General features: G+C 36.0%; 3 protein-coding genes across 5 annotated transcripts; 1 reads left to right on the forward strand and 2 right to left on the reverse strand.

Annotated features, from left to right (window-relative positions):
• On the reverse strand, nucleotides 1-539 carry LOC105420956 (uncharacterized). The gene has a single exon (XM_011626557.3). It carries the CDS (start codon nucleotides 388-390, stop codon nucleotides 181-183), a length of 210 nt encoding a protein of 69 aa, XP_011624859.1. The 5' UTR covers nucleotides 391-539; the 3' UTR covers nucleotides 1-180.
• A 5,539-nt stretch (nucleotides 540-6,078) lies between these two features.
• Nucleotides 6,079-6,579, forward strand: LOC18438037 (uncharacterized). Its single transcript, XM_011626558.3, has one exon. It carries the CDS (start codon nucleotides 6,302-6,304, stop codon nucleotides 6,509-6,511), a length of 210 nt encoding a protein of 69 aa, XP_011624860.1. The 5' UTR covers nucleotides 6,079-6,301; the 3' UTR covers nucleotides 6,512-6,579.
• Nucleotides 6,580-10,271: 3,692 nt separating this feature from the next.
• Nucleotides 10,272-18,122, reverse strand: LOC18438038 (uncharacterized). 3 transcript variants are annotated; one of them, XM_020669831.2, is made up of 2 exons: nucleotides 17,698-18,122; nucleotides 10,272-10,910 (listed from the first exon to the last, which is right to left on the reverse strand). In XM_020669831.2, exons 1-2 carry the CDS (start codon nucleotides 18,089-18,091, stop codon nucleotides 10,750-10,752), a joined length of 555 nt encoding a protein of 184 aa, XP_020525490.1. In that variant the 5' UTR covers nucleotides 18,092-18,122; the 3' UTR covers nucleotides 10,272-10,749. The 3 variants fall into 3 exon arrangements, with proteins under 3 accessions (XP_020525490.1, XP_011624862.1, XP_011624861.1); XM_011626560.3 differs by having other exon boundaries at nucleotides 10,272-10,915; XM_011626559.3 differs by having other exon boundaries at nucleotides 10,576-13,895.
• Between the last annotated feature and the right edge of the window lie 2,650 nt (nucleotides 18,123-20,772).

The raw sequence follows: 20,772 nt of genomic DNA on the forward strand, positions 1-20,772 counted from the left end.
TTTGTTGGAAGCAAAAGAAAATAAACTTGACATTATTAAGTCACCTTAAAGACATAGGTAAATTAAAAAGTAGCAAAAAAAAATCTCATAAAGAAATCACACACTGGAAGCTCAAGATGAACACAAGACACACCCTTCAATGGGAAATACATGGACAAAAAAGCATATCTCTCGAAAGATTTAGCCGGTGTGGATATGGACACCAATGGCAATTGTGAAAATGGTAAGGAGACCGAAAAATAAAATGGTATGAACCAAGATGGATATCCCACTTGTGGCGAAATTACCAAACTCCACCACCCTCGTCCTTCCTGGGACTTGTATGAGCAGCCCGGGAGAGAGCAAGATGAATAGTATCACAGCTATCACAACAGGCCCCCAATCACCCATCTATCTATCTCTCTCTCTCTCTCTCTCTCTCTCCTCTCTCTCTCGCACGCACACAAACAATCTCTCCTTTCGCTACCTCTCTTTCTCTCTCTCACACACACACAAATCTCTCCTCTCACTACCTCTTACACACTCTCTCTCACACACAACAATCTCTCCTTTCGCTACCTCTTTCACTCTCTCTCTCTCTCTGGCAACCGATCTCTCCTATCGTTACCGCTCATGCACACGGGAATGAAAATCGCTTCAACACCTCGTCTCTCTCTCACACAACAAAATTGCTTCACTTCTCTCTCTCTCTGTCTCTCTATTTGAAAAATGCTGCGAACCCTCTAGTTCTCTTTGTAAAGAACTACACTGAGCATGTATGTAAGCTTACAGGTCTTGCTTTTTTGTGAAGCTTGTATGAGAAGAAAGAACACTTACTTGTAAAAGAAAGGGTGTTAGTGGTGGAGGATCTTGGTTTTGGTTGCTTTGAGTATGATAGTGGGGTATTTCCTCGGCTTTATGAGTGGGTTTCACGCCAATTGTGGCTTTTACCTTGCATTATTCTCTTTTGGAGCGACAATTGTGGCTTTTGCCTTGCATAATTCTTATTCTTTGGAGCCTTGGGCCCAAGCTTCCAAAGAAATGGAATGGACCGGCGAGGAGAGGTGAGAGAGGTGCTTCTCTTTCCATACTCCCACCAAACGTTTTTCTCTCTTTCTCTATCTCTCTCTTTACCTAGAGTTCTTTAGGTTCAGGGACTCAAGAATCAATCAAACTCTGGTGGGGTCTTTGCATATGAACACTTATAAGGTTGATTGTATGACATATGATTGTTCTCGTTTGATTGTATGATGCATGCGACGTTTGTTCATATCGTAGAAAATCAACTTCGAGACCAAAAAAAAAAAATGCATACCTCTGGAAATTCCAAAGATAAAAGCATAAAACGTTACAGAAATAAATCTCTGAACTCCAAATTTTTTGAAATAAAACATTTTCCAAATATTTGGTTCGAGGAATTTTTCCACTGGTGATTTCCTTATTGTATCTCATAGGAAATGAAATTTCAAGAGAGCCCTGCTAATAATAAAAGGAAAAAGTTTATATGAGGGTGGGTCTTAAACAATCAAATTAAGACACGCCTCAAAAAATCACTAGAAGAGGTTGCTTTGATGCTAAAAAATCCTCAAATTGATCATCTCGGCCTCAAGATATATAGACATTAAAAAAATGGATTTGAAGTCTTGAAAATAGTGCATCCTCTAATGTTTTTTCTGGACTGTCAATTTTCAAGTGTTCATAGATCTGTTTGATCTATACTATTTTTGAAGCTTCGGAGATAAAAGCCAATTTTCAAGATATTACAAAGATTTTCAATACTGAAACAACATCTTTTGACACCACTTAAAGGTGCGTCTTACTTTTGATTGTTTGGGGCGTCAGCGCTATACAAACCACACCCATAATAAAATTCAGCAAATTTTGGTGCGAAACGTCCTTAGTTAAAAGATTGTTTGCTTTGTTTTACATACCTGAATTTCAAAGCTTCAACAGGGGCCTTTTCAATCATAATTATATTTGTAAATCATTTTAACTGCCATTTGGTAGTGGTTAATTACCGATGTCATATGTGACTCACTGCCAATGTCATATCACATTGTGGCATCCAAAATTGGTGAAACTCTTCTTTTAGGGTTGGCAATGGACCCCAGGGCCTGAGGGTAGAACCGATCCGGGCCCGGGTCCAGATTCAGTTTTAGGTCCAATTAAATATATTTAAATATAAATAAATACATAGATATTTTAGTTTTGGGTCTGATCAAGTCTGGTTCCAAGTTCCCTACTATATTTTCGGATCCGGGTTCCATGCTATAATTTTAGGTCCCCTACACTTCTCCCCTATGCCCTATTGGATACTATGGGAATGAGATATATATATAAACAAGTGGATGCACACGGGAATGGTGGGCGAGAGAAAGGGAAGAGAGACAAATGCATTAGACTCTCAGGTGTAGGACATGTATCCCAACACTCAAGGGTGAGTGACCTACGTGTAATTTCCGAATCAAAAGTTAAAATCGCTCATATCATTCAAATTTGGACCTTTATACAAGGCTTTTCTTATCCCCAGTTGAAGTGTAATCCAAATCCAAGAATCAATGATCGTTCCTACGCCAACCCATGAGGTAAGAACCTAAGATTTGGACCCCTTCAATACGAGGTCAGTAGGTCACGAACTTTTCATAGCTGCCTAAAGTTAGCACTAGGAGCGTTTTAAATTGGGGACCAATCAAATAAAATAGGAAAAACTATAGATACTTTTGGAATGTATTTTATAGACATTCATCCTCTCAATACCTTTTCATATCACACTTTTAATTCAATTTTTTTTTTTTTTTCCTTTACCTTGAAGTCAAAAAGTTTAATTTTATAACAAAACTGCCCTTTTTAGTACACATATCCACTTGTTTTCGTCAACTAACGTGGCACGCCGCTCAAAACAAAAATGGGAATTTGTCAAGGGCAATTTGTCGAACTAGAAAAAATTGCCCAAAAATGCGATCCAACATAGATACAACAAAACAAGTGTCGGGCCGAAAATTCGGTCCAACAGAAATGTGTGTTGGACCAGTCATCAGAAGCTACAAACCGGTCCAACATATTTTATGTCATACCGCATTTTTTGTTATTTTCTTCTAGTCCAACACATTTCTTGTCCGACCAGGGCAAAAGAAATGAAAAATGTGAGAGGCTTTTGAAATTTGAAACCTGAAGCCATTCGGGTACCCATTTATGCCGGACCGAAAGATGATCTAGCAGTCCGGCATAACAGTATGTTGGACTGAATTCGCTTCAAATTCCAAAAGCCTCACTACCGATCGAGCATACTTCTGTGTTGGATCGCACTTTCCCATTTTGGGTGGAGAGAGAGAGTTTTAAAAAGCAAGGGTAGATTGAAATGGTAGTTTAGTTTTTAACATATAAACTTTTTGATTAGGGGTATAAAAATAAATATATATTAATTGAATTAAGGTGTATATAAAAAGTATTGAAAGTGAGATATCTACAAAATACATTTTAAAAAGTACCTATAATTTTCCCAATAAAGTACCACCGTTTATGATGACAGCAACCAAGGCCTCGAGCTGCTCTAGAACTTGAGAAAGAGAAAGGGAGATAGAGAGGAGGATTACAAACGAACCGAGAAGGGGGAAGCAAAAGCTTGAAAAGCAACGTTCAGGAAAATGGATTGATGAACCTGATTGGCCCTCTAGATTTCTAACCTAGTTCGCTGGATCGACGGTCTGAAAAAATTATAAAAAGTTAAAAAATTAAAAGGAATTAAGTCGGACCTGTCTTGGCTAGTTCTCTAAATGAACTCGCCAGTTCTATGATAAGCAGTTAGAACCAGCTAGAATCGGCCGAACCAGCCAATTCAACGACTAAAAAATAAAAAAGATTAAAAAAGGTGGAGCCAATTTGTACCAGTTCTATAACAAAATCGTTCGATTCTATTAAAGAATCGCGATGGACTGGCTGGTACTGGCTTATTCATGGGCGAACTGGCCAATTCCCTATATATTATGGGATTCGGATTGGTCGGAATGATTCCCAAGCCAAATCAGCCAGTTCTGATCTGGATCATGGATTTTTTGAAAGTTGAAAGGGATCCAAGATGTGGAAGCATGCCTTGTGCAAAGGGCTGGGCCAGGACAACCCAGCCCTAAAAAATAGTGGCGACCTTGTTTGGCCCGACACAACCTTTTTCTTTTTTCTCTTGTTTTGTCTTTTACTTTTTTCCATTAGTTTTGGTCCAACCCGGCCTATCCCGGTCCTAATAGAGCCAAGCCAGGGCTGGCCCCATGGGGATAAGGGCCGGGCCAGGCCAGGACAAGGTTGTTGCCACCCTTGTGCATCTAGAGAGAGATGAATTGCCCTTGTTAGCGAGAGAGAGAGAGAGGGAGGCCTAATTGAATGAGGACTTCAATAAAGATAAAAGTAGGAATTGAATATAACAAAATCGAAACTCTCTCTCCTCTTCTAGAGCAAACCCACCAGGATGGATGCTTTCACTTCGTCTCGATTGCGATTTGCGAGACACGTGAATACCCGCTTCCAAAGCTGGCAAGTCATGGACCCTCACGCTCACGCATCAAGTCTCCTGACCAAATCACACAAGGCAAGAATATATCCTTCTACTATTTAACTGTAAAAACCCGGAAAATAAATTCACTCCAACTATGACAAGGGGAATTTCTTTACTTCATCAAAAGTTGAAAACTCACTGACCTTTTGCAAAAGGAAAATTATTTCGAGCGGGCTGGATCGCATGACTGCATGTGCAGCCCAAAAAAAGTGTTAAAAGCATCCATAAATTCAAGTAGGTCTTCCATTTAAAAACGAAAAAAATGGAAACTATTGGTCCCATTGTTTTACTGTAATTATTATTTTTAATTTTTAAAATTTACTTATTTTTTCATAGTCATGATTTCTTACATGTCCTCAAAAACTCCGTCTCAAAAATAGATTTAATAGGCCGTCATTTCTACATGTGCGGGCGTGGCCGCATAGAAACAGAGTGCACTAAAAAATTCAAAAGATTCTTCGTTCCCGCGGGAGCGTTTCCTCGCCACAAAAAACTAGTATCGACACCTATGTTTTTCGGTGGCTTAGCACAAAAAACTGGAAAAAATAGACAATTTTTTGGTGAGGCCCAACCTCGAATGCTGTATTGCCACGTGTCACCCGATAACACTGCACGTTGTGGAGGTCGGTGCTTTTGGCGTTGCCCACGATGTCCTCCCATATTCCCTTAATTTTTAATCAATTTATAAAGCAAAATAGTTTGACAGTTCTATTAAAACAAGTAAAGCCTCACATAGTGACTCATCAAATATTTTAATTCAAATACTATAAAATTTTTACATTGATCAACCCGACAAAAATTAAGATTCCAAACTTTAAAAATTGTATGTATTTTAATAAGGAAAAAATTTCTATACTTCTTCTACATCATAGAAGATCTATGCTTTTCCTGTTATCCAACCACCCAATTTTGATCAAGAGAGCTACTCACTGTTTGATTTTATATCCGACATCTCCAAATATTTTTTTTAGTTTTTTTATATAAATTATATAAATATAAAATTTGGTACGTATTCGGTACGCCTATAAAAAATATTAAAAATAATTCTTTTGATAAAATATAATGACCAACAAAAATTTTGAAACTTTAAAAAATATTTTGGTTATTTTATTTTATTAGAAATATTTTTTTTATATTTTTTGATAGTGGGAGTTTAATAGAAGATTAGACGCACAAAATTTGATGTCAAAATAGTTTATAAAAACATATTACAAATAAAATAGTATAGAGATGTGACATTGTGATTGGAGCAATCTTAACCCTCAATTCAAAATGGATGGTTGGATAAGAGGAGGTATATAAGTTTTATATTGTGAGGAAAACATAGGAAGCGTGACTTTTTAATAAATCATATAGACAGCCTACGTTGCCCTAAAAATAATTTTGAGTATCAAATTTTATTAGGGAGTTAGAAATTGATTTTAGTGGCATGGAGATTTTCGTGGTTTTCCATACGAGGATTTAACGTGCGTTAGTTTTCATAGGGCCTAGGCCGTATAGAAATTTCATCCATATATAAATTGAGCGCTCTTCTTCCACGGCTGCTTCCTTGTCCCTATCTTACCTTACATCTCTGTGCCTGCCTGTTTTGTCTCTCTAAGTCTCCGGACCTAGGGTTTGAAAATACCGCGGGGATAGGATTTTTTTACGTTCCACGGTTTGAGAAGCGCTTAGGGTTTGGGCTTCTGCCTTGCAAGGCTTCAGGACGAGTCAGGCGGTAGGGTTCGAGGTTTGGACAAGAAATAGGGTGAGGGTTTTGGAGTTGCAGAGATAGCCATGGCGGATTGGGGGCCTGTGGTGATAGCGGTGGTGCTTTTTGTTCTGTTATCTCCTGGATTGCTATTTCAGCTTCCAGGAAAGAGCAGGGTTGTGGAGTTCGGGAACTTTCAGACGAGCGGGATCTCCATTCTGGTTCACACCATTATTTACTTTGGTCTCATCACCATCTTTCTGATCGCCATCGGTGTTCATATATATACAGGGTAGGTCGCCATGCTCGATGCTATGAGAGAGAAAGCCCCTGTTTATGGCTGATTCCTTGCTGAAAGTTCCGGTAACAATACGGGAATGGCCTTAATTGTAAGGCCATCTCTCTCTCTCCCTCTCTTTATCTCTCTGTCATTTTGTATGTGTAGGAAGAGGGTTGTGATAATTGTGTTTTGGGTCTTTGCCCTTTCGAATTTGTTGCTGTTTCCTTAGTTTGTTAAGTATTTTTATTTTTGTATTAAGTGTTAAAGAAATCTGATATGCCTCTTATTGTTCAAATATTGTTATGGCTTTTCTGGATGAATTCAGCAGACTGGCTATTCTTTCTCGCTCTACTTTTCATTGTTTTAATTTGATGGTTATAATGCTTATTTAGAGAGAGAGAGAGATGAAGGACTATGTGGAAGAGGGGTGTTTATGAGAGAGAGAGGCACCTTTCAAGAAGAGAGAGACCATTGTAGGTGTTTGTAGTGAGAGTGACCACTGGAGGTCTTTCTAGAGAGAGGTTGGGGTCATTTCTAGAGAGAGAATGGAGATTTAGAGCATTAAGAGAGGGAGCATTTAAGCTTTTTAAAATTAAAAATAAAACAGTTTTTGATAAAAAAGAAAAAGGAATTGATAACGTTGGTAAAGGTAAAAGATGAGGGGCACATTATTAGTAGTACAGGAAAGGACCACAACCACTGGGGAACTTATCCTCCACCTATGCGTACTTTTCCTTTTCCTTTTATTAAGGAAAAAGAAGAAAGCTAATCTTTTTTTGTCTTTCCAGTATGAGTAAGGGCCTCGCCGAGCCAAATAATTTAAAATTCACAAGCCTCCAAATTGCAAGGTTCAAGGTCGAGAGAGTTGCGATTGGTGGATTCGTTAATGGCGAAGCTTTCTACGCTACTTCTGCATCACAGGAGTTTTATCATCTCCTTTGTCCAACCTTTCATTTATATTTCATTCTAAATGGAAGATTAAGATGGCCCCAATTGTCTTTATATTATTTTATTTTTAATTTTTTTTATAAATTATTTTGATACCAATTTTTGGATATCCATTCCTCTATTAATATATAAAAATTATTTTGAATAAAATAAATGATTAAAATATTTTTAAAAGTTTTAAGGGGTATTTTGGTTATTATATTTTATCAAAAAATTATATTTAATATTTTTTATAGGTACGCCTCAATGAGAAGATGGTATGTATCAAATTTCATATTCATACAATTTGTATAAAAAAAACTAAAAATAAAATACTTTGAGACGTCCGATCTAATGTCAAACAGTGAGTCACTCTCGTGATCAAAATTGGATGGCTGGATGGCAGAGGGAGGATAATGCACAGTGAGTTACTCTTTTGATCAAAATTAGATGGTTGGATGGCAGGCATAGGATAGAACTTCTATGTTGTAGAGAAAGCATAGAAATTTTTCCCTTTACTAATTTTGTGAGAAGCATAGAAACTTTTCTCTTTATTAATTTTGTAGTGTATTTAAAAAAAAATTGTTACTTTTTGTGAAATCTCTAGCATTAAGTAATGACAACTTTCTAAATATTACTAGAAGATACAGGTTATTTTGTCATCTTCACAAAATGTAAAGTTGAACAAGTTGAAAAATGTAAAGTTGAAAAGATAAAAGCGCTATACAAATAAATAAAATTTCAAGACACTAATTTTTAAAATGTCATCGTACTTTTGTAAAATTTCAAATTTGTTGTTACTTAATGATTAAGTTATCTATTAAAATAAAATAAAAAGATTTTTTTTATAAATAAATCTAGCACAACTTTTTTTAATTTTAACTTTTGTATTTTGAAGGGTTGTTAACTCTAAACAAATTCAAACATATAAAAAAAATTAAAAGAAAAACAATAAAAAAGGAGGGATTGTGTCGGTATTGGCTACAGTTGCTTAGGCCCTACATTTGTAGGGCTAGGTTCGAAGAGGCTAGGCCTAGCACTAAGTTAGCAGCATAGAGCAGGGTTTGAATGGAGTCGAAATAAAATGTTGGTTGACCATTACTTGTAAAGTTTGGCGGTCTAAGTTAATTGAAAAAAAAGTCATGATGATGATGAAATAAATATAATCATAGTGCCTGGGGTGATGCAAATTGTGATTCCCGTTTATTGGAAGCTACTTGGAGATCGTTGTGATTCAATACCAGTTTATGGGTTAAAGCATAATGGGTGCGGTTTGTATAAAACCTCTAGATCGAACGAATCTATAAAAACTTAAAAAATCTTAAAAATCTATTTTTTCTCAATGGGAATTTCTTAAAGCTACATTTTCCAATTATAAAGGAAATTCTTTCCGCTTAATTAACTTGGCAACGTTGACAATGATCTTGACTATGGACCGCAATACTCTCTCTAACATAATTAAAAATATTGGTTCTATTTGGATTCCTGAGAAAAATTGCCTGAAAAACAAGAAAAAATTTTATATGGATCCCTCGAAAAACATTTTAATATCATAGTAGTCTCTCCTACTTTTCCTATCGGGTCTTGCTTTTCTTGTCGTACAGCCTTAATTTTTTACATTAATTTTTTAAAAATATGTATTATTTTAGCCCCACATATTTCTCTTCAACTTTTTTCTTTTTTAACAAATATTTCTCTTCTTCCTTCTTTATCACTAACTGCCCCAAAGAATTTTTTTTTCCTTAATAGATCTCGCCTTTGTGAAGGTCAAGAGAGAGAGAATCGGGATAAATTTGTTTTTTTTGTAATCAATAAGAGGTAAAAGATAACAAAAGACGGGGAAGAAAGTGAGGGGGTGGACTGATATGTACTTCTAAACGTCAATGCAGTCCCATAGGAAAAATGAGAGAGGTTATTACTATTTTTCTTTTTTTTTTTTAGGGATCTCTATAAAATCTTTCCAAAAAAAAACAAACTCCTGTAAAATATATTTGCCCTAATAGGTTTTTATTACTTCAACTTGAAGATACCTTTTTACATGGAAATAAAATTGAATGCAAGGAATCTCTTGAAAGCATCGTAGACATAGAAGAAAATAGCTAGAGTGAGACGAACGAATAAAAAGATTGATGTAAATAGAGAGGCAGAGATATTAGATGAGAAATAAAATACGTTTTCTTGATGAGAAGAGAGAGAGTTAAGGAGTCGGATTAACAAAGAGGGCCAGAGTGCAAGAGTGTCACATATAAAGACCCCAAAGACCTACACATTCGTTTTATTTTTTATTTTTTATTTTAATTTGGTTCTAAGAAATATAAAATAATTTCTTATTTTACACCTAAAATAGATCAAAACAAGAAATTTCCATCCAAATTTTAGATCAAAAGGACAAATGGGCAAAATCTCCCTAGAAAATCATAACGTGACGAAAGGGGCAAAATCTCCTTAGGATATCATAACATAATAATCTTTTTTAAGAGATCCAAATGACAGCCTAAAGTAAATGGGTCATAACGTAATAATCTTTTTTAAGAGATCCAAATGACAGCCTAAAGTAAAGTAAATGGGAGTGTATACAATGAGACCATTTTTTATACAATGAGATCACAATTACTTACAACTTCAGATAGTTTGGGTGTGCCATAAAGTTTGAAAAAACTTTGTATGAAGCATGAGCTTGATCAATGAAACAAATATAGTCATCTAATTTCACATCCAATAGTCAAGATTAATTGTGACCACTTTGTAGCAAAAGACAAATGGTCCCATTGTATACTTTTCCAAAAAAAAAAATCTCACTATTGCAAATGGAGAAACGTATATGCACCACCCACACATTACATCCCATATAAGATGCTGACAAAATATTATCATTCATTTAGCGTACATAAACACTCATATAGTACGCATATGGTTAGAGTACATACAAGGCTATCTTTATTCACAGATAAAACTACTATAAAATGACTTAATTCACAGCTACGTGATTTCCTCAAAAGCAAGAATCCCATAGTCCTAAAAAATTTACAAGCTTCATCAAGCGAAGCAAAAGTAAGCTAAAAGACGCTGCGTAACTTCCACTTCCAAAGCTGTAGATGAATAAATGGTTCCAATTCTTAGCATCATAAGCAGCTCAAGATCGAGATCGAGAGAGAGAGAGAAAAGGTGAATTCATTGTAAAAAGTTGATGGCTTACATATTAGTGTAATAAGAAACCACCACTCAATGGGAGGCTGTGGAGCTTCTGAGCTGATACTAATGAAAAATGTTTGTTTCCTACCAACAAAAACTTCCTTTCTTCTCTGATAAGTCAACAAATTACTATATTCACAGATACATGTTCCATCTTTCCCATTTAGGCTGAATCTTCATTTGAACTGTAACAGATCTCATCCCTGTAAAGGAAAAAGGAAAAAGAACAAAGGAAAACAACACCTCTAAAACTCCCTGAGAAGGCATCCCATGAAGGCAACCAGCAATCTTTAGAGCTATCCTGCAAATTCCATTTCCCAATCCTGAGTTCATGCCAGTACGTGGGCTCATCTCTCTCTCTCTCTCTCTCTCAATCACACATTCCCATTTTTAAGCTTCAATAAAAGCTAGAAAAGCATTTCCAGTAAAATAGAAACTTTCAAATCTATTACAGATAAATAAAGCATCATTGCCATCTCATAAAAAGCATCATAACCAACTCATAAAAATAATGAAATCGAGTGCTAATCCTAGTGAATTATAACGAGTTTACTATCTAAGAAGCACCTTAAAGAGGTATTGGAAAGCACCCTAGTCCAAGAATTTCATCTTGTTTCTTCATAGGGAAGAAAGTGATACATAAAATGCAGCCACAATTTATGCAGTGAAAGAAAGAAAAAAGAATAAGCAAATGGAACTCTCTCCAAATGGTGAGATCCATCCCTCCTCCATTTTTCCCAAACCCATACTTCTACGACAATTTCTCGCATCCAAGGTTTAGAACCATTGGTAACCTGAGTTCCATGTGTGTCTCTTGATGAATTATTCAATGATGCACATTTACACATATGGTTAATCCCCACAGTCCATTGAGAGTAGACATTGAAATGAAGGATGGGCCTTGTGTGTACCATGACAGTCTATGGCATATGCTGTACTGCATGCTTTCCTAACTAGAGGCACCATCAAAGTTATGCAAAGAGAGGGTTTCATTTAAAGGTGTTTCCTTGGTGTGATATATAATCAAATCTTAATTATGTAGTAGCAGACAAAATTTGGAGAACACTACACCCCAAGGAGAACTTGGTCTCATATATGGCTCTATGAGAGGGGCTCACAGAATTAAAAGTTCCCAGCTATTGAAATTAACTCTCGATTAAAACCAATTTTGAGTAGATTAGTGCTTTAGTTAAATCCCATGATGCTAAGAAAAAGAAGACACCAGTAAGTATCATCATTCAATGGAATGCAAGTGCCAACCGAAAATAATATAACCAACAAAAAACAATCATTAAGAAAAAAGGTTCCGCTCCCTAAAATAGTTTAGTTCTAATTGACTGTTATGAAATAAAAGGAAGAGTTCTAACTCAACACTTATGCAATCAAGAATACAAACAACCTCCAATATCAAGTTCGAATTAGACCATCATTCAATCTCATCCCCCAAAATATGGCACCAAAATGTTCTTGGTTTCAACTTTTAAACAGAGGGAAAACACAAAAGTGTTTGAGGGAGAGAGCGAGTAACATGAAGATAAGATCACAAAAGAGAGAGAGGGAGAGAGCGAGTAACATGAAGATAAGATCAAATAGATGAATAAATTGACCTCCAAAAGGAGATGATAAAAGAACTCGTGTGAGCGAAGCCCGCTCACACAAGGTGGGGGAGGTGCTTGGGAGGGTTTTAGTTTTGTGAGGGATAAGTACTTGTCCCTATAGGGCGACCCATCAATTTTAATAGGGCCAAGTGCCCATCGGTTTATTGGGACTAAATGACAAGGTAATGATTGGGATGAACCAGCCTGGCACATTCAAAAAGTTAAGTTCTCAATGACTATTAAGAAATAAAAGGACAAGTTCTAACTCAACAATAATGCAATCAAGAATCTAAAAATACCTCCAATATCAAGTTCGAATTGGCACCCAATCTCATTCCCCACAATATAGCACCAAAATGATCTTGGTTTCAACTTTTAAACAGAGGGAGACACACACAAACACACATACACATGCACACCAAGAGAGATAGAAGGAGAGAGTGAGTCACACGAGGATAAGATCAAATAGATGAATAAATTGACCTTCAAATGGAGATGACAAAAGAATTTGTGCGAGCGAAGCCCGCTCACACAGGGTGGAGGAGGAGGTGGTTGGGAGGTTTTTAGTTTTGTGAAAGATAAGTACTTGTCCCTGTAGGGCGACCCATTGGTTTTAATAGGGCCAAGTGCCCATCGGTTTCATTAGGGATAAATGATACGGTAATGATTGTGATGAACCAGCCTGGCAACATTAAATGGGACCGTATTGGGTGCCACAAAGCAGACTTGCGAAGAGTGATTGATAAAGTGCCATTTTCTAAGGACCAATTCTACAATCCATATAACCAAACCAGATGGATCTGAAATTCAATCTCCTCTCTAATCAAGGTGGCAATTTTGTGTGAGATGCATGAGCATGTTTCACAAGCCCATTGGTGCAACCGGTCCTCTCTAATCAAGGTGAAATTTTGTGTGATATGCATGAGCATGTTTCACAAGCCCCTTGGTGCAACCGGTCCTCTCTAATCAAGGTGGCAATTCTGTCTCCTAATACAGTTTATAGGCATAATCCGCATCTGTCAGTAGCAGAAAACTAACTTGGACCTTGATTATCTGTCTACAACTTGAATACCATTTATCCCTGTCTCTTATGTAAATCCAATCGCGCAGGAAAAGGAATTCAATGTCTCTTTCCAATGGAAAACCCCATCCACATCTTTCTCTCTCCTTTTAAATCCAACCTAACTCCCAAAAGAAAGAAGCAGATCTTTCTCTCTCCTTTGCGCCATGGGCCGCAAACAAGTATATACAATGTTGAAAAATATAGATTTGGCCGCCTAGGCAGAAGCCTAGTTCACTAGGCGGCCTGTTTTAGGAAACGTAGGGCTCTAGGCCCCAGGAAGCTGTTTAGAGGGGTTTAGTTGCCTCAAAATGATCTTAGATACTTTAGTTTTTTAGAAATACTAGTAAAACACATTATCAAAGTCCCTGATACACCATATTTCATACATATATCAAATATCTACTTGCCATTGAATTATTTAAGAGTCTAAAAGTCAAATAAAAAAAGAAAAAGAAAAAGAAATTGATGTTTCTTCAATCTATTAATGTCGGCATTGTATTCCTTTGTAAAAAATCTGCGCTCCGTATAATTCTTATCATTGGGATTAGAGCACGAGCCATATTTCCACCCAGCATCAAATTGTTTGTTAGAACTAGAAGAAATCTTCACTTAATCAAAACCTGAAAAGTGAAAACAAATTGAAACTTCATTAAAAATAGAATTGCTTTATAATTGATCATTAGAGAATTCGATTACCCAATCTCGGTAAAATGAACTAAACATAAACAAAAACCCACTATGAAATATAAGGCACAAATCCAAAAATTAACTTTGAAAAAAAATACAAGAACAAGAAACCAAACAAAAAACTTACATACAAATAAACCATTTCAACTAAGTTTTAGAGATTTTACTAAGATTGGGTTACACAATCTTAGCAAAATGCCACTATGGAATATTTACAAGAATGTTTATTTTATTTACTCAAAATAAAAATACAAGAACAAAATCCAAACAAAAAAAGAAAGATACATTATTGATCCTTTTTCAATCAAGAATATGGGCCACAAATACAATCCTAAACTTGAAATAATTTACAAGAACAAAAAAACAAAGAAGGGGGCTAAAAAAAACACTAAACCAAACATTCAAGACTATAATATAAACCATAAACAAAAAAAAACTAAAATATACGAACCTTTTAATATGGCACTAGATCTTGACTCAAATTGATGACTGGTGAGAGTCAAAATCATTCTTTCACAACCAAATCGACCCACAAAAAGTACCAGGTTGATTACTTTTTGATTTCGTAAGAAATCAAAATCTTCAAGAAAATTTTCAATCTTCAAAAATCTCAAAAAATCTTGTGTTTAGGGACTTTTTCTCTCTCTTAAATGAAAGCAAAGTAGATTTTGGGGGGTTACAATGCCGCCCCAAACCCTTTCCCCCCATCTGGGGTGGGTGGGTGGGGGGGGGGGGATGACAGTTTTTCCTTGACGGAGGGCATATTTCCACCCTCGCCAAAGGGCACTGGGTGATGCCTAGGCGGCCGCCTAGACAGACGACTAGGCACAAAATGCCTAGGCACCCCGCCTAGGCCCTTTTGCAGGTGGGAAAGGCTTTGGCCGCCTATTAAGCCGGGCAGTTGAATTTTTTAACATTGAGTACATACACTATGCCTAAACACTCAAGCATGAAAACGGGACCAATATTTTTTTCTAACTGGATCATACAACTTACAAGAACTAACAATTTTCACTAGTTTTTTCTTATGTCAAGACTTCCAAAAATTTTGATAAGGCAAACATGATATATTGGGCAGGCAGGGCCCTCTGACTTAATAACCCACTTTTTTGGTTGCTAATTGTCTAGGATGAACTAGTTCAATGTGCCAAACCAGTAACAATTGACAAGACTGCATGTGCCTAAGAACGAGAAAATTCATCTACTATCCTATGGTTTTAGATACATAGATAATTAATGTTCTATTGATATACAATGGCAGAATGCCTCACAGACAATTCAGGAAAATCATAGTCTAGAGAAATGTTATAATGATTGATAGAAAATCAAGAACAACTGAAAATAAAAACCATCACATCAAAACCAACACATGGGCCAAGCCAAGCCAACTATTGTCATCCTTTGCTGCTAAGTCATGAATCAGACCCTGAAGATGATGGTTGATTTCACTAGAGATAAAACTTGTTGGGCAAGTTAAGTTGTTGACCTGAACACCTATCGTCTTGGTACTCATCACTATAAAAGGTCATGAGCAGATAAAAAAGATAAAACAAAGGTACCTTTAAAAAAAACACAATCAAATTTCAATGCGATTAGAGGTTTGAAATAAACTTTAAAGATATTCATGTAAAATACGTACACCAAATGTATGTATTGGTATATGTATTATTTTCTAAAATATAAGTAACCATCTAAAGAAACTTTTTTAAAAAAAATAAAAAGAGAACCATCTATAGAAACATGATGAAATAAACATCGATGGCCATGTAGTTATTAAGATTATAATGAAATGTACAATAATTAATGGAAATTTACAATCTCATTGGTTCACAGAGAAACCCATAGAACAATTCTCCCACTAAACAATTTCACCGGCAAGTTTGCATGGAGAAAATAGGAAAAAACTGCCAACTAAAAAGTACACAAGTGGAGAATGCATCAAGACAAAAATAGACAAAGTATAATAAACCTATTTTCAACATGCAAGCTCTAAACATTGGTATTCAATCCTCCAATGTAATGAGTGCTGTCTCTACCAACCATCCCAATCATCATCACTTGACCAACAAAGAAAACAAGACTCTTGGAACATTGACAGAGTCCTAAAGGAGGTCGCACTTCATTACATGCATCAGGAACGGCATATTGAAATGAAAGCTGCAAAGGCATCTTGTATGTGCAGGTAAACTATGCATTTGCACAGATAAAGAGCAGGCAAAGATGATGAGGCCAGAAGGGGCACCAAAAGGAAACTGTGCATGGATGAATAGATATATAGATGTATAGAAAGATCGATTGATACATAAATATATATTGGTGGAGCTTGGCCATCCAAAGAGAAGAAGAATAAAAGCAATGAAAATATCTTAAATGATAAAAAGAACAGCCCATCTACATTCCCAAAATTTATGTTTGTATATCTGTATCAACAGGGGTCAGGGGAACAAACCATGGGGTAAAATGGGACCAATGTATTGCACAACATACTTCCCACTTGCCAAAATACCCATCAAGACAATACAAAAGCATCAATGAAGACGCCTATACCCTCTCGAAACAAAAAGTTAGTAGGGATTCGCATTTTCTTCATGTGGAGAGTCATCAGAAGATCTTTTGAGATGTCATCTTAACATCTGTTGAGTGTCTGAGCTTTGCTATGCATAATTATATTTTGTATGCTTTCTGATATTGAAAAAAAGGGTGTGGTTTGCATAAGGTTGCAACCCTAAACAATCAAAGTAAGGTGCACCTTCAAACTTTGTCATGAGATGCTATTTTGGTGTAAAAAATTCTCAGGATGGTGTGAGAATCTATTTTTATATATTATCATAAAATTTTCAACTCAAAAAATGGTTCAAATCAAGCAGATCTATATACAAATGAAAATTTTGAAAATAGACGGTCCAGATAATATATTACAAAATGTACCATTTTTAGGACTTGAAATCTTCTTTTTTTTTTTCTCCATATCTACACATCTCGAATTTCGAGATGATCAATTAGATCTTTTCCAACATCAAAACAACCTTTTACAAAAGATTTTAGAGGTGCACCTTAGTTCTACATTTTAAGGTGTCAACCTTATTTAAATTTTTTCCTTTATGAAAATCCTCTATAATTGAGTTAAAAAAAACAAAAGTCACACTGAAACACCAGGAATTAGAAATTGCAACCTAACAACGATCCCCAAATCTCCATTTGCAATTTAGAACTAAAAAATACTCATTTAACTGAGTAGACCATATTCAATAATCTATCAAGCAAAACACAACCAAATTTTTTTTAATCGATCCAATTTAAAAAGAAGCAAAACAAAGACCAGATTTTTTACAAACCAGAACAAAAAGAAGAGCAAATGAAGAATTGGCTCCACATCTTGGTACCAGAACTTTAACTACCAAAATGAAACACTCCTATTCAGAAAACATCCACAACAATTCAATCACATGTAATGGAAGAAAAGACAAAAATGCAACGATAGAAAACCTCCACAATCCCACCCAAAATTGGAAAGTCAATAAAGCAAATGAAATCAAAACAAAAAATCAACAACTCAGCAAACCACACATTACGTCTCTCCACATCACACAAATTGCCATAAAATTAAGAATTTCTCAAAACCACAAGGAAAGAAAACGTGAAAAGGAATGATTCATTAAGGAAATCAGTGAACCCACACAAAGAAAAGCTCTTAAAAAAATTAAAAAACAAATACCATTAAGAAAAATCTCTTACCAGGCACCTCCTTGCTCGATCCATGATGGCTTGACCCCGAACGAAGAATCGCCCTCCCCAATCCCGACAAACTCGAAACAATCCCCACAAAATAGAAGAGCATAACCAGGCCAAGAACCCATGGAATCAAAAGAACCCCAATCACAAAGGTCAATGACCCACAAAGCATCAAAGCAAAAGAGATTCCTAGGGAGAGAGAGGCCACACCAGCTGCTGTAACCCTAACCCTTTGACCCGAACCCACCCGAACCCCTCTCGAGCCCACTTGAGCCCTTCCAGTGCTCGAAGACGAGCACTCCAATGGAACAGGAGGCATCCTCAAAAGGTTAAGAACCAGAGCGCAAAGCTCATAGAAAACCCTAGATTGTTCTTCTTGTGTCAATGCCCTCCTCATCTTCGCCAAAATGCGTGATCTCTGAAACACTGATTTCTAAAGATAGGAGAGGTGGTCTATAAAATCTTAATGTGAGAGAGAGAGAAAGAGAGAGACGCGTAAAGGCCCAAATTTCTAGAGAGAGAGAAAGGCCCAAATTTCTAGAGAGAGAAAGGCCCAAATTTCTAGAGAGAGAGTAGTTTCTTGTTGCGTAAGAGGAGAGGGGGAGTCAGAGTTTTGAATGGAATGGATAGGGCTTCGTGATGTGGAGGATTTATGCACCAGCATCTGATGACGAAGAGGGGCGCGCAGTTAATTTCTGTTTTGGATTTTCTGGGTTTTTTTGGTTCTCCTTATTTGAATTTGGTTTTTTTGGTTGGGGGGGAGGGTTTGTTTATTGTGCTTCTCTGTTTTGTTTCTCTGAGAATGGGAGCTTTCTGGAGAGAGAAAGAGAGGCTGCTTACTAGAAATTGGAAAGGGTGGGGATGATGACAGCAGAGAGAGAGGGGGAGCAATTTATGTAGAGAGTGGAAGTGGTTACAGAGAGAGAGAGAGGGGGGGGGGACGCAGTGGTTGTTGACAGAAAGAGAAGGTTGTAGAGATTGCTTGTCAGAGAGCAGGAATTTAATTATTGGAGAGATTGATTATTGAGAGAGAGAGAGAGGGGGGGGGGGGGGGGGGGGGGATTGATTATTATTGAAGAGAGAATGGTGAATGGATAATGGAGATGGCGTGTCGGAAATATGAAGGGAGATTAGAGTCGGAATTTTTTGTAGAGAGAGATAGAGAGTGACGTGGAAAATCTTAATTTTCCTAAATTTAGATTAACGTGGACACAAAGCGAGCGAAAAAGGTGGAGAGAAATAAGAAAGATAGAAAAGGTTAGAGTTGAGAGGAGAGAGATAAGGTCTTTAGATAAAGAGGGAATAAAAAGATTGAGATAGAGATCGACACTTTCGCAAAAAGGTCCGGTTTGTATAGAGCAGTGGCGTGGGTCTAAACAATCAAAGTAGACTGCACCTTCAAATAGCGTTAAAAAATAATGTGGTTTAAACTTTGCGATAGCTTTAGCATATATTTTCATTTTTAATTATAAAAATTAAAATAGTCTAATTTAGATGGAACAGATATGTGAAAACTTCAAAACTTTGAAAATCGACGGTCTTAAAATACCTTAGAAGACATACTATTTTTAAAAATTAAAATCTATATTTTTTTTTTATCTATATATTTTGAAGTCGAAATAATTAATTTGAGGACATTTGAGCATAAAAACAACTGAAAATGTTGATGTGCGCTCTAATTTGATTGTTTAGATAGAGCCTCGCACTCGTACAAACTTTCTTCCTTGAGGACAAGGGCGAGAGAGAGGATGCGTCAACAGTTGGGCGGATGAGGACAAAGCCACCTCCCTGTGAACATGCAGAGGTGACGGAAATACCCCTGTCTTGCTTTCCTTTTTCAGTTAGGGACAAAGGTCCTTTTTGCTTTTTTTATAGCCCTCAACGCTTCGATAAGGTTTCAACACAATCCGCCGACACATCTATTCATACGAGTCCTCTTTCCGTAATCATCCTAGACTTCGATTTTGACTTAAAATTCGAGGTTTTGATAATCCTCCTTACTATGGCAAAGACGAGTATAAAAAAAAACTTTCAAAAACAAAAATAACAAAATTTGATGTATTTTCTAACGGGAAAGGTTTCAATTAGAAGATTACACGTCCTCCCATCCATCCATCTATCCAATTTAGATCCGAAAAAGTTTATATAAGGATGCAACTTTATAATGTACAACTACGGATGCACCTCAAAAATCCATCTGAAATGGTGGCTTTAATGTTGAAAAACCCTTTGATTGAGCATCTCGATGACATCGAGATGTATGATCATGAAAAATAAAAAAAATTTAAGTCTAAGAAATAGTGCATTTTACAACATATTATCTACACCGTCTATTTTCAAGATTTTCATTTGTTTATAGATCTACTTGATTTTAGCCATTTTTGAATTTTAAAATTTTATAATTAGATATAAAAATAGATTTTGAGATAATCATAATAACATTTTACATCAAAATTATATATCATGATAAAATTTGAAGGTGCACCTTACCTCTACAGCTACGGATGCATCCGTATGCCAACTGCACGCATTTAGATCAAGTGAGCCACTCACGACTTGATCTAAATCCGATGTCTCAGGTTATTTTATTTTTAGTGTTTTATTACAACTTGTATGTGTATGAAATTTGGTACGTGTCATCTTCTCAATAGGGAGCACCTAAATAGATATTAAGAATAATTTTTTAATAAAATATAATAATCAAAACACCTCTTGAAGCTTTTAAAGGTATTTTGGTCATTTTATTTTATTAAAAATATTTGTTTTATATTTTTTTACAAGTGCGAGTTTAAGAGAGGAGTGAATGTTTAAATTTTGGTATCAAAATATTTTGTAGAAAAAGAATTCAAACGAATTTGGTATCTGAATATTTTATAGAACAAAAATTCAAAAGAAAGTAATATAGAAAGCGACATTGTGATTGGGGCCATCTCAAGCATCCATACATAATCGATGTTAGATAGGAGAAGCATAGAAAGCTTGGTTAATGTACCGCTCAATTTTACATCCAATAGTCAAGATTAAATGTGACCTCTATATATCAAATATAAATAATTTTATTGTATGCTTTTCCATTAA

This window comes from Amborella trichopoda, chromosome 6 (assembly GCF_054954075.1).
Source record: "Amborella trichopoda isolate Santa Cruz 75 chromosome 6, AtrichopodaSantaCruz75HAP2 v2.0, whole genome shotgun sequence".
In the NCBI taxonomy this organism is placed as follows: Eukaryota; Viridiplantae; Streptophyta; class Magnoliopsida; order Amborellales; family Amborellaceae; genus Amborella; species Amborella trichopoda.